This window comes from Stegodyphus dumicola, chromosome 7 (assembly GCF_044657685.1).
Source record: "Stegodyphus dumicola isolate Sdum_Otavi_A_Nest chromosome 7, ASM4465768v1".
NCBI lineage: Eukaryota > Metazoa > Arthropoda > Arachnida > Araneae > Eresidae > Stegodyphus > Stegodyphus dumicola.
Window position 1 is genome coordinate 65,095,861 of NC_140774.1, and position 14,333 is coordinate 65,110,193.

General features: G+C 33.0%; 1 protein-coding gene across 3 annotated transcripts in view; it reads left to right on the forward strand.

The window, feature by feature from the left end:
• LOC118188575 (glutamate receptor ionotropic, NMDA 2C-like) overlaps positions 1–14,333 on the forward strand; it is a 938,424-nt gene that overhangs the window by 760,620 nt on the left and 163,471 nt on the right. For all 3 annotated transcript variants that reach the window (XM_085820356.1, XM_085820357.1, XM_085820355.1), the window contains 2 exons: positions 8,861–8,987; positions 12,449–12,669. In XM_085820356.1, the coding sequence (XP_085676482.1) occupies positions 8,861–8,987; positions 12,449–12,669 (348 nt within the window). The remainder of the gene's footprint in view (positions 1–8,860; positions 8,988–12,448; positions 12,670–14,333) is intronic.

Sequence of the window (14,333 nt, forward strand, 5' to 3'; positions counted from 1 at the left end):
TCATTTAAGAAACTCTGAAATTTCCATTTAAAGGTTACGTTTTATTTAAAACACTTAAAGGATATAATACGCATATGTAATTTTAAAAAAACGTATTTAAAGTATTTGGCCGGATTTGAACCAGGGGAAATTAGCAGCAATTTTTTTCCGCTTTTGCTCACTGCAGACAAAAATTCACCCAAAATAAGATGGAACTGCAAAAGTACTTTTCATAATTTATTAAAAATTTTTATGTTTCCGTTTATGGTACATTATTTAGTTCAGAGAAATGATTTATAATAACTGAAATTTTAACTGATGTAATCCATCAACGAATGTAGGTATTTGGAGATTAAAGCAAAGACTTCGCAATCCTTTATACTCACATGCATTTATAAAATTACGTATATTTAGTTCTGTATAGTGAAAAAGGAGTTTATCGGAATTCAGATGTAGTCTTCATATACGCTATCATTTCGGTTAAACGAAGTTCTACTAAATGAAATTTGAACCTTTTGGTTTGATAACCGAGTTCAATTTTGACATCAGCATCCATTTTATTATCAGCGAAAACTGTCTTCAATGACAAAGATGAAACTGTGGTCGCTTAGTTTCAAGGATTTAAATCTTTCGATTATTACAATAATGACTAGACATGTTATAGATTAAATTCCAGGGGTTTCCTTCTTTGGATTCACTAACAGCTGTTACATTCCCACCTCATTATTCTTCACCCCTTATCAGACTGTCAATTTGTAAAGGTTAAATCGCCAGGATTTCAATGCAGTAATTAATACGTAATATCAATTAATACGACAGTTTATCCATCCGAAAGACTTAATAAATCGAATGTTGCATATATATTCCTCTTTCAGTCTTCAGTGCTTTTTAATGACGGATAATATAAACCCGAATATTCAAAAATTTGTAAACTGGAACTATTTATTAGTTTTATTAAGTTATATATTAATAACAATAATTCAAGTAAATCAAATGATATATGTTTCTCAGTATATTAAATAAAAAATTAAATTGTAGGTAGTTAAACTTACTGTCCGTTTTCACTTTCTTGTACGAAGTAAAAAGGAAGTATTGTAATCTCGAAAAATTTCGGGTATCATATTTCAAAGAAAATATCCATTTTGACCGTTATCGAATGCAATTTAGCGATGTTGTTACGTGACATCTGTACGTAAGGACAGAATAAAGAACTCTTCCCCCCCCCCAAAGTTATAAAACTGATTTAAAATGAATTCTGAAGAGATTTTTTCGTGGCGTCTGTATGCACGTACTTGGGTACGTACGTACCTACGTATGTATGTATGTATCTCGCATAACTCAAAAACAAGTAGCCACAGAATGTTGGAATTTTGTATATAGGACTGCTATAACATGTACATGTGCATCTCCCATTTTGGTTGCAATCGGCCGTACCAAAAGTATACAAATGTATGTATACATATGTTATTCGGCTGAATGAGCTCAGTTTCTTTATTCTTATATGTTTGTAAATTGTGCATTCTTTGCTTTAGAAATGATTGAATAATGTTGTTCTTATCATCCGGTTAAGGTTTTATGCCTTTAGTTAACCTGTATGCAATAATTGTGGAATTATCAACAATTTAAAAGTTTTTTTAAGTGCCGTTAATCCTAAATTTTTTTAGCATGGCAACCATATTTTTTTACATTTGACACTTACCAGAATAGTCGATTTGTTGGTAATCTCGAGAAACTAAGCTTCGCAATAACAACATAACGTGTTCTTTTATTATTGCGAATTAAATTATGCTTAATTAATTCTGGAATTACCATTTAAGTTATTAGCTTGTTTTCGCGTAGAAACTGTAATTTTAATTGTAAAAAAAAATTGTAATTGTTTTAATTGTACTTGGTGTTTTGAGTTTTTTCTATATCTTTGAATTTTTAATGATGATATTTTGAATTTTTATGTATTTTTGCCTTGCCGCGAGGTGAGAACTGAATTAATTAGCAGCCCATGCGCTTTGGATAAGCGGCGCTGAATAGTCTGTGAACCCCTTTTTTTATTTGTTAATTTCTTTATATATTGTTTTAGATTTATTATAGTATTTGAATAGAACTTGCAGTAGTTCTTCAGATGATATAATTTTTGTGCACTCTGAGTTATAAAATGAATGCGATGTAACTCCGTTAAGTGAACCTAGCGCCGAAGTGTCGCTATGGTAAATAAATATAGTGAACTTAAAAGTGTGCATTTATTCTGTTGTGGTTTATGCACTGTCGGCGAAGTAGATTTAATTCAAAATTCGTTACTGTTAATTCAGTACGTTTAAATGAAATTCAGGAAAATTGCGTATAATTTAATATTCCATACAAAGAATCATGTGGTGTACACATCAGATTTTTTTTCTGAATGTTAATTCGACGTGGAACAATTTTTCTTTCTTCATTTTAGAATCATATTTATAGTTTGTTCTTTATTTTTCATTCATTTGATAAAATTTCTTTAATTATTGCAAATTAATATCTCAATGCTGAAATTATTCGCTGGTATACTTAAATAAGCCGTTTTATGAATATCCTGGAAAATAATAAAATTCAAAGGTAATTTTAAACTTTTGCTCTCTTTCTTTTCAGAAACAGGTGAATCATGAAAAGCCATGATTGTTTTAATGTTTGATTTATCAGTTTTCATTTTATTGCTATCGTGCATAAATGTGAAATACGCTTATATGTAATGGAAATGATTGAATGAAGGCAATTATTCATCTTTTGTCAACTTGTAAGGTATATTTTAATTTTATAATCGTTTTTATGCTTCTTTTCTATCCTTTCTATCTTCAGCTTACAAGTTCCTACCAGAATGAGTTTTTAGAACTGCATCAAATGCAAATGAGAAGTAGAATAGTATTTAAGTCAAGTTCATCTGACTTCGCCAGGGAGAGATAGGATATAAAAAAATGGATATTTATGTAATGAAATCACTACAGTGCTATCTCTTTTTATACCTTGATTCATGCTATGTAAGATAAAATGCTATATGTAAATATTAAGACTCTTACTAATTCAGAAGTCAAACAACAAAAATCAGCGTTATATTTTCCAATTTTCGCAGGACTAGTTTCGATGGTTTTACCGAACCACCATCGTCAGCTGCAAAAGCGTAAATGAACGAGATAGGATATAATGATCAGATAAGATAAGAAAGCCAAGACAGAAAATAAACTAATGGCGCCATCTGTTGATTATATCCTATCTCGTTCATTTACGCTTTTGCAGCTGACGATGGTGGTTCGGTAAAACCATCGAAACTAGTCCTGTGAAAATTTGAAAATATAACGCTGATTTTTGTTGTTTGATTTCTGAATTAGTATTTATTCGACGTGTTATTGTGCCTGAACTAAGACTCTTAGTCACATGAAATTTTCATGCAGTTGCTTCCTTGACTGACTAACTTATTTTTTTATTATTAAAAATATAACATAATTTATTATAAGAGCAACAGAAATAATTTAATGTTCTTGTTACAAAATAATTTTCGATTTGTTATGCCGTTACGAATTTTTCGTAATTGAAAATAATTTTTGGAGTAATTTTTACTATTAAATTTTCCGAATATATCATAAAATTTTAAAGGATTCGTAGCACTATTTTTTTAAATGCATTCTTATATTTAGAAAGGAAAATATGCTTTTTATAATAGCAGTAGTATTTCGCTTTCATTTAAATATGGCAATATCTTTGTTAGAATTATTGTATACAGTTGCGTATATATATATATAAAAAAAAAAAAAAAAAAAAAAAAAAGAGGTTTTTTTTTTTAACTACACAACTAGTTTAGTTTTATTTACGCATGTTTTTAACTGCATGCGATTGTGTACATAAAGAACTTACTGCATACTGCATAGATAGCAACTGCATACTGTAATGTAGGAATCAAAAGATTATAAGTTTAAAAAATATCGATCCATGTGTACAGATTTTCTCTTGCGGCGTCCGCGCAGTCGAACACTCGAATAAAACAGACGCAGGTTTATTCTTGAGGGCTAACGCGGTCTCTCGTACCATACTTCTGATTTTTGGCCACAGATATTGCTGCGAGCAAAGCCACCGCAAAAACCCGAAAGCGTGGAACGACTTCGAAGCAATAATTCAATCTCGCTCCGCTCTCTGCCAGAGTGATGTTCCTTCGACGTGACGAAAAAATGCACCTCCTCCACCCGCATGTCTGGGGTAAAACTGACAAAGTCCGACGCCACCCACGGAACCTCGCTCCACAAGTGCTCAGTGGGCTCAACTATTACGACTATTACCCCGCACTCCCAACACAACACTCACCCAGTATGCAAATGATACTGCGAGCCTGGCACGAAACGCATCTCTGGATTCAGTTAAATATGCACTGCAAAGTTATATAGTACATGCACTGGAGTCCTGGCTCCAGAGCTGAAAATCAAAAATCAACGTCGAAAAAACTGCGGTGGTCATGTTTTCGAACCGAAGATCTATCATCACTCATATTTCTTTGTATAGTACTGCTCTCCCGTGGTCCAAGCAAGTAATCTTTCTTGGTGTTATACTTAAACAAAGATTAACATGAAAGTCCAAAATTACACACGTAATCTCTAAGTTCCGGAAGTATAAAGGTACTCTTCACCGCTTAATTCGCTGGAACTCGATTTTATCCCTCGACAAGAAGTTACTCATCTGTAAAGCCATGTTGCGCACTTTTGTTATTTATGCCTGTCCCGTCTGGGGTTCTGTATGTAAAACTACGTTTCAGAGACTACAAATCAGTCAAAACATTACGCTACGCCAAATTGCTCGTGATCGTTGGTTTTACAGTACTATTCACGAAGAGATTGGATGATTTTATGCCAAGCTCTTCGGGCTTCTTACTGTATTTATTGTAAAAATTAAAAGCAAATTTCCAGGGTTAACAACCTCAATGCTAAATTACAATTAGTACAACAGTTACAATGCTAAATTATGATCCTAATCCTGCAGGTAACAGAAGACGACCTGGAATTCTTACACATTTAGACTGATTAATGTATTCATTTGCTTTTTTCGTGCTTTTTTTCCCTTGTATTGCCCTTTCTCCTAATTATCATTTTTAGGCTACCCCTTTCTAAACGTATTGTCTCTGTGTGAGTCTTCCTCACCCCCTTCATGATCCATCTGCTTTTTGTTTTCTGTCACTTTATATCATTTTACTTGTATGCTGTTGTAACATGTTGTTTGTGTTGTTATATGTATATTAAGGTATTTTCCGTTTCGCCGGCGCAGGCGATAAAGTCACCAAAAATTATGCAACCGTCGCCAAACGAAATATGTCGGCTGGTAGCCTTTTACCGCCACATTTTGAGCGGGCATTTTTTATTAGTCATATCTCTTTCCCAATACGTAAAAACTGGATGAAAAAATTGAAAATTTAGACTTTACCCAGAGCAGGGAAATAATCTGTCAAATTCTTTTAAGCAAAAGGAGTTTTGTCTAAAATTGTTACTTGTGATAATAATCAAGAAATAAAATTGTATTTCGGTGACTAGATTCAATGGCGCTGTAACCTTTCATCGTGTCGCAGTAAAAGAAGTATCCGGAAAGGCAGATAGTCTGAGTCATTGAAATGAAAGTGGAAAGACACTAGGGCTCCAGGATAGTGTTCTCCATTTTCACCAAAACGGATCTTGGAATGGCCTGAATACCTCGGGATTGCTACCCCTGTACTAACAAAGAGTGAGCCCCTGAGGGCTGTCAAGGAGAGTAGATGATAAATGAGTGGTAATCCAACATTATCAGAAAATCTGCGCAAGATACATTTCTAATGCAAAAACTTTGTATAAGGTAAATGATGAGCTGTTGTTTCGGACATAGCACTTTTATTTTGGAACAAATCCCGAAATCTTATTTGTATTTATTGAATTTCTTCATTATATGTGACGCAGTTGTGTCATACCTCGTAAAAATTTATTCAGTTACAAATGATGCAAAATCCTAATATAAATAATGATACCTTTAAAGATGAAGATCCTAAAATGTAATAATGTAATTAAAATAGTCCCAGGTTTTAAACCCCAAGATGATAAGGACGGAGCTGCATTATTCTAGATTCGGCTTAAGAGATTTGATTTTAAGTACTACACAAATATTTGATTTTTTTCAATGAAATTAACGTTTGTGCTAAACTCAAATAACATAAAATTTATATTTTTTTGTTGCTGCTTGAATTAAAATTTCCAATTTGCTCACAAAATATAAAAAAAAAAAGCATTTAATCTCATTCAGTCGTTGAAAGAACCACCTGCTCGATTTCATTAAAAATATTAAATTGCCTATCCCGCAACAAAATGCAGTCGAAACCATGCAAAGAGATAAGTGCAGTCTGTTTCAGTAGTCTTGAATTGTCAAGATGGCATCTTCTCTTTGCGTTGCCACGGCAACGAAGCCCGGAGAAAAGGACTTTTCTCCGGCATTCAACAAGTTGCAAGAGATGCCTCATTAAATGAGAAAATTATCCCTTAGGAATTCAATAAAAGGATTGCTGTTTAGCAGATCAGTATTTTCTATAATTAATCCCGGCAATTAAAGGCCCTATAAATGAACAGCCGAACAACAGCAGGTAATTAAGAAAATGCTGGAATGTTTATGAGAGTGACATTTGGTGTGCTTTTCGTGTAACCGGATTTCTTTGTTGTTCAGATGAAAATTCCTAATTTCGTCGGGGACGTGAAATTAAATCTCGTCTAGTGAGAACTGAACTGACTAGATAGGCGAAATATAAAACCAGATGTAGTATTAATGAGAATATAAATATTTCTGAATAGAAGGAAAGATTTTCTTTAGTGTTTCAATTATGTAGATTAGTGCGTGTTCGGGAAAGTAAATTGAATCTCCTACAATCATGTATCGTGCTAAAAGCTAAGATATCAAAACAAAATTGCCCAGATTTGGCATTATCAATGTTTCTAATGAAAGTCTTCCAAAATATTTGAACGTTTATTTTAGATTACCTTGAGTTGATATGCATTTATATTCTACTTGACTTAACAAGTGATGCCTTCTACGATATGAGTTTTATTTATTCTCAGGCCACTTTGGGAAACAGGCATTTTCCGGACTGCTTTGCTTTGATATGACACATAACTTTTAATTTATCTTCCGAATTAAAACGACTTAACAGTCTCAGATTCAAAAGTATTAAACGCAGCCCTAATTATTTAAATCTTTATTTTATAGTTTACTTAAATCTATAATGTAATTCCCTTATAATAGTATTTAATTTAAGCTTTAAAATCATACTTTATGCCCGAATATTTTATTCCAAAAATGGAAAACGTTTTAATACCTGAATACATGATTACCGTATGTTAGCAAATATAAGTTAGTACGAAATCGAAATATTTAGTTTTAACTATCTTATGTTTAGACATTTTTATGAACTTACCTTATGCTCGTTAGTACATTAGAAGCTACGTTTGCTCGGTTGTTTCAGAAGAAATCTTCAGCAGATTTTTTTTAATTTGCTATTTATTTCTTTAAGATTTATGAATTTATACCTATCAAAATAAAAGACACAGTATTATAAATGATAACGTCTCTTAAAGAGCCACGTGATTTATTTCGTTTAACCTTCATTACGTCCGCCCATTGTTATGAAATGTGGTAGAGTAATTATGTATTTTTTCAAGATACATGTAAACGTATACTCCAGATATAATATGTCTATATGTTTGATTACTTTAAATGAAGCAATTTTAGCAACATTATGGTCATACTCGGTGCCAAATACTAAAAGTAATGAGAAAAAGTCAGAAAATAAAAATGGGGTGTCGAGACAGATGGAAGGAGAAACCAAATGCAAAGTTTATGACTCTTCCTAATTTATTCTCCTCCTATGTAATAATATGCATGCAAATAAAAAGCACAGCAGTTTTTTTTTTTTTTTTTTTTTTCATGGGCGAAAGCATACAACAGTCATGAGCAGCATTATGCGATAAAGCAAGATACCAAAAAATGGAAAACTGAAAAAAATTCCAGTTTTAAATGCTGCAGCTGGGGAAGACAATTTACAGAGTTTATTTTTCCTTCATTCCCATTCCTCATGATACAAGGCGTTCGAGGATACAAAGTAATGAAAAGTACTGTAGCACGTTTTTCAGTAACTATAGCAGGTACCGTAATTGAACATTAAAAAAAAAAGAAACAAAGAAAGCTTGTGTACGTCAGTCAAGAAACAGAGGTACATGATTCCTTCGTTATGAAATGTTCCAAATTACACATTGCCGCCTATGAAGGAATGATTGAATTAAAATCACAAATCTTTCCCATTAACCGTACTAACTTAACTCCGTCTGATTTGTATTGATGCCCACTCACGTTACAAAGTATCGCCTTGAAACTGTCTACCAGTTGTGACTTCCTCGTAACATATTGGCAACTCCTAAGACGTATTTAAATAGCATCTCTGATGAGGGATTTCTTTCACTGAAAGACAGGCAGCTAGCCTGGAATTATTAATACACATTCTATATCTATTCTGTTTCGACATTTATAGCTACACCTCACTGGTCAACTCTTTCAGTACATTTCGTCATGTCTTCAGGGCCGTTTAACGATGGAAGGATTTCACTGTTTTGAACTGCAATATAACGCTTTGACATAAGCAAAAGGAAATTAGAACGAAAAATTTGAAAATTATTCTGCAGAGATTCACTGATTAGTTCATTACTGAAGTTAAGGTTTTGGGAAAAACAGTGGTGGAAATCCCTTAAAAATTATCGACACTGATGAAAAGTAAAATTTGGTATCAAGGCATTAAAAATGCAGAACGTCAAAATAAAATTTAATAAATCTAAAACAATTTTCACATTATTTTAACCTTCGTCTTCATATTTAATAGGTATTTGCGAATGGTAAGCATTAAGGAGAAAGGCGGGAGGGCTGATCTGGAATTTAATCCCGATGGAACGCTAAAATTTGTGGAACTTGAAGTTATGAACCTCAACAATATGGGATTCTGGGAAAAGGTAAGTGAGAAAATGTATTCTTTCTCCTATGGACAAATAGCTCTCAGAAAGATCTAGTTTGATCCAATTCAGACAGCTTAGAATCCTCATTAATTTCCACCTAATTATGGTAAAGTGAACCTGTCAGTTAAGATTGCCAACCTGTTACCGCTATAATTGATTATCTCTGCAGGTTAATTAAATGATATTATCCTAAATATTGAATACGACAGAACACGGAATTTATACGAACAATATATCATTCTGAAATATTCGTAATTAAAATAATGCTTATAGCAATATTAGATAACCTTTCTTAAAAGATAAATATTCTGCAATAACTTACTGAATATGTCAAATTTCATATTTTTGGGTTAATTTTCTTTGATGTTATTATTTTGAAATATATTCCATAGAGTTTATATTTAATTGAAATACTTATATATTTATTTTTAATGTGTTGGAATAGTGAATATATTATTAAGAGTTTTAAAACCTGTTCAGTTCAATATTTTAGTTCTGATTATTTTTATTAATTATTAACAATATAAAGAAATGAAATAAAATAGTTCCCGTAACTGTAATATCTAGTAATACATAGCTGTAATTTAAACACAGAGAAATATCATCTCCTAACTTGAAATTTATTTTTCTTTCAAAATATCGAGTGTAAATAAGTTGCGGGTTGAAGGATATGATTTTCTTGCTTCTAATAAACATATGCGTATTCTCCAATTTGATATGCTGTGAAACACATGGCATTAAAATTTTGAAGTTCAAACTCAGCAGCATTATTTATCGGAAAGATACAAATCATCAACAGTAGTACTTTATAATTGAATAGAACATAAAAACGAAAACTCTAGAAAGTTGCGTACTCTTTCTGATTTACCTGTAGTAAAGCATTATGTAGCAATAAGAAACTCTCCGACACAGAAATTAGTTGAAATTCTGGTAGAAAGTTCTGGTAGGGAACTGTAAGCTGGAATTAGTATGGATAGGAAAGGAGCTTTAACTTGAAGTAACTGTTAAAAACTTAGGATAAACCTTTCATAGTAATTAGAGAAGAAATTATAATTCTTTACCCGAATTTTTCAAAGAGTAAAACTATACGAAATCATCTGTCTAGGGTTGCTAAACGTCCCAGGTTTTGCTGAAAGCATTTACTGTTATTTTTTATGGCTCACTATTATTAAAGTGGCAAACCTCTACTAGTCATGCTTCCAAAGCTATCATTTGCTTTCTTTGAATAAAGACGACTGCTACAGTATTTCATGTATGCAATTTTAATGTAATCTTACAAAGTCTCCAGATGTTTCATATACGGGGTGTTGTGTCTTTGGGCTGCTGAAAACAGCTTTTCTAAACTCAAAGCTATCATGATTGGCGTTCTATGAAAAGTGAAAAAGGAATGTAATACAATATAACTGAATACTTTAAGAAAATCGATTCTGTCAAGAAAACTCACTGCAGACAGAGTTCAAATAAAAAAAAGACAGAAAAAGAAAAATGTCCATAACTATCAAAGGACCTGTAAAAAATCTTAAAGACACTTCCGTTTACTATTAAAATAAAATTTTTAAATGTTAGGAAACCTTTAGTTATACACTAAATTGTTTATCATTAATTAGGGAAAAATCACAAAAGCGACGATTGCTCAAAAAGTTACATGTAGAATTTAGTGAAACTGACCCACAGTATATGACACATAATAAGACAAAAAACAATACACAAAAACATTACCAAATAATTATGGTGTCATAGGAATTAGCATATATATGAATGAACAAATCGGATGTGTCAGTTTGGTATAGGAAAATTACTTTCAAGATGGAGTATGATCTCTCCTAATAGCAATGCAGCACATACAGCGATGAGTAATGAAGTCAATTATGGGTTCGGTCAGTTCCGTAAGAAGTGTAGGCCATTGCTCTTGCAAAGCAGTCGCAAGTGTGGCAAGGGCTTGTAAAGGAAAATTGAGATCAGCTAATGCTCTTCCCGAAGCATTCCAAACATGCTTGATGGGATTCAGATCTAGTGATCGAGCTGGCCACTGCAAGCGCTGAATTGTTTGCTGCTGAAGATAATCAGCCACGACTCGAACCCCGTGCGCTCTAACTTTGTCGTCCTGTAGAAGAAAATCATCACCTATTGCCTCGGCATAAAGGCGCTCATAAGCAACTGAGGGTGTCATCTCTATAGGCATGAGCATTCACGATTTCACGTGGAAAGACATGAAGGTCTGTCCGTCACCCCAAAGATATACCACCCCAAACACAGACACTGCCTCCACGGTATGCAACTTTTTCATGGATGTTTGATGGATGATAACAGGTTTCAGGCCCTCTCCAAATCAGATAATGCTTACTATTGCTTTTGAGGCTAAATCTGGATTCATCCGTAAAGAGAACAGCATTCCATTGAACAGCCGTCCAGTGGACATGTTGACATGGCAACTTCAAATGTTCCCTTCTATGACGTAACTTGAACGGCACTCAAATGGCTGATAACCTTGCTTACACACCTCCTTCACGAATCCTTCTACGTACTGTTGACGTTGACACAAACCTTTTGGTGTCCGCAACAAAGGAAGAATCTGAGCTGAGTCGCAGTTGCGATTCTGTCCCTTCGTGCGCCTAACAGCAAATGTAGGTCCTTCGTGCGTCCAACAGCAAATGTAGAGGAAAGTTTATTAGCCACAGGACTCACATTCAGCCATTTGCCCATTTCTGTCTGACTTTGTCCTGCCTCTAGTCTCGCAATTTCTCCCCATTGTAGTTCTTCGGGTAAATGATGCCTGGAGATCATTGTTACGAATTGGCCATCCGTGATTTCTTATCTCAGTATCACAGCGAAATTTGCAGGCTTCCTCTCAACTGTGCAATTTTATGCTGCATGTATTGTTTCAGACTCTCTTTCCAGAACATCGTATTCTTACAAGTAACGTAATTTTTTAGATTAAATTTTTTGCAAGTCTTAAAAGTGATGAAAGTACTCTAAATTAACGTAAAAATTTGCATTGAAATTTCTTGCATATAGAAATTATAAATTTTGCTTTTTTGCCAAAGGAAATTAAATTTTATGCAGTAAATCAATTTCTTTCACGTATATACTATTGTTTTCATTTGTAACAAAATTTAATTCATGTAATTGTCACAGCAACTTCAGGACTAGTTTTGGAAAGCGCAGAATGTTTTTAATGACTTTCATTATCTGTAGACAACCTTATAAAAGTCTAAAATGTCATATACCCATATTAAAATATATGATGTAATCAAAAACCTGAAAGCTTACTTTTTCTGATTCATTCTTTAGACTGTAACCTTGACTATTCAAACCCCATTTATTCATGAAATAATTATTAGAAAGTGTACATATGCATTATTCACTATCTTCTTATTAAGAAATATATTATGGTATTAAAGTAGGTAATACTCTTAATAATAGTTAAAGTTATCCATATATACTTTTTCCTGTAATAGATTGGTGTGTGGACTGAAGATGGATTGGATATAAAGGATATCGTCTGGCCAGGAGATTCTCCAGTACCCCCTCCTGGAGTCCCTGAGAAGTTTAACATGAAGATCACATTTATGGAAGAACCTCCTTACGTTAATCTTGTGCCACCTGATAACGAGACTGGGGAGTGCGAGACCAGCAGAGCCGTCCGTTGTAGAGTAGCTCCCAGGTCTGCCATTGAAGGGTGAGGCACATTTTATCCTTTCATTTAAACTTTTATATCTGAAAGACAACGCAGAAGCATTTTTTGATTGGAACAGAAGATGGGATTCGTGTTTTTATATCCCGACGTCTATTTTACATTTACACTTGAGGAATCAACTTTTTGTAACTAAATTTGTGTATAGGGTTCCACTCTTTTAATGAACAATTCGTCCCTTACTAACATTGCCAGGTCACTTATCGCCTCATTATATGACTAATTACTAACACAGAAGAAGGTTTAAGCAAGCTCCGTAGCTTGCATGATTTCAGGTATCCTAAAATGTGAATTAAAATTCAAAATACATTTGACTTTGATAATTTACAAATACTCTAAACTAATTTCGAAAGTAACTCAGCTGACGAAATGCCGGAGACTAATGCTAAATTTTAGAGCTGGGTAAGGAAATAGCACAACGATCAGCGTCGCTGCTAAAATTCTCTCTAACAATAATATTCTTACACAGCCGTATCTTATTTAAATTCTGGTGAGAGCTAACGAAAAGTAGAAGTGATTGTAAAGTTCAAATAATAAGATAAAAAGTTGATCAACATAACTTGTTAACATTAACATAACATGTTATCGTAAAGCATTTATTACATAACTAGCGTGTCATTTTAATTACACGAGGTGAATGGAAACTACCCATAAATTTACAAATCATTTTCAACAAATTTAGAGCCTAACTGGTAGTTAAAAGTAAGAAATATACCTCAATAGTTCAATTCAACTGCACTTCCCGTTCTCATTTCTATACACAGCATGCAATTAGCTTTCGAAAACATGTTGATAGACACAGTATTTTAGTCTATGCCCTTCTGTAAAAGTGCGAATTTGTTTTCCTTCTATAATTATTTAAAAGCGCTTCTTAATTCTTAATTTCTATAATGTTATTTCAAATAGAGATTTTTTGCAAATAGCCTCCAAACTAGTAAATAACTGGTAGAATCATTAGAATGAAATTACCACCTTTCTAAAAAACTTGTTTCAACCTGTTATTGGTTTCAACCTGTTATCACTAATGTGTGTAGCCTTATTTGTTTCTTTGCAAACAGAAAATGATCTTTTATTCTGAGTATATACTTTGAGTAAAATATGTTCAATTATTATCATACAGCCTCCGTTTACTTTCTCAGATATATATTAAGCATAATTAGGGTTTAGCTTACTGATAACATTTCAAGGGCATTCGAAATGTAAAAAATTCCTAGGATTAATATAGTTTATAGAATTTACGTAGTTTCGCATCGAAAATTGAAATTTAATTTTATGTAGGTAAAAGTTTTACGCCGAAGTAATGGACAAAAAATAATGTTTTATATTTTGAGACTCGCAGTAAGTTCGCTAACCAGTCCTTTAATTGGAATTTATTTCCCAGTGAACATTACTCTCGCTCCCTGAGAATAAACAATGGACAGGATAATTCCAAGACTTTATGTCAAGAAGCTGTATTGATAAAGAAAAATTCCAGTTTTTTTAAAAAAGTCTAATTTATTCTAAGTTCTAAAGTTTAACCCATTTGTCTAATAGCTGATATTTAAAAGTGATAAGAAACGTTTATCTCTAAAGCAATTCTTTCCACAGATTGTTAAATGTGCATTGAAACGATTAAATGAAATTTGAAATCCTCAAAGTTTTAGATTATA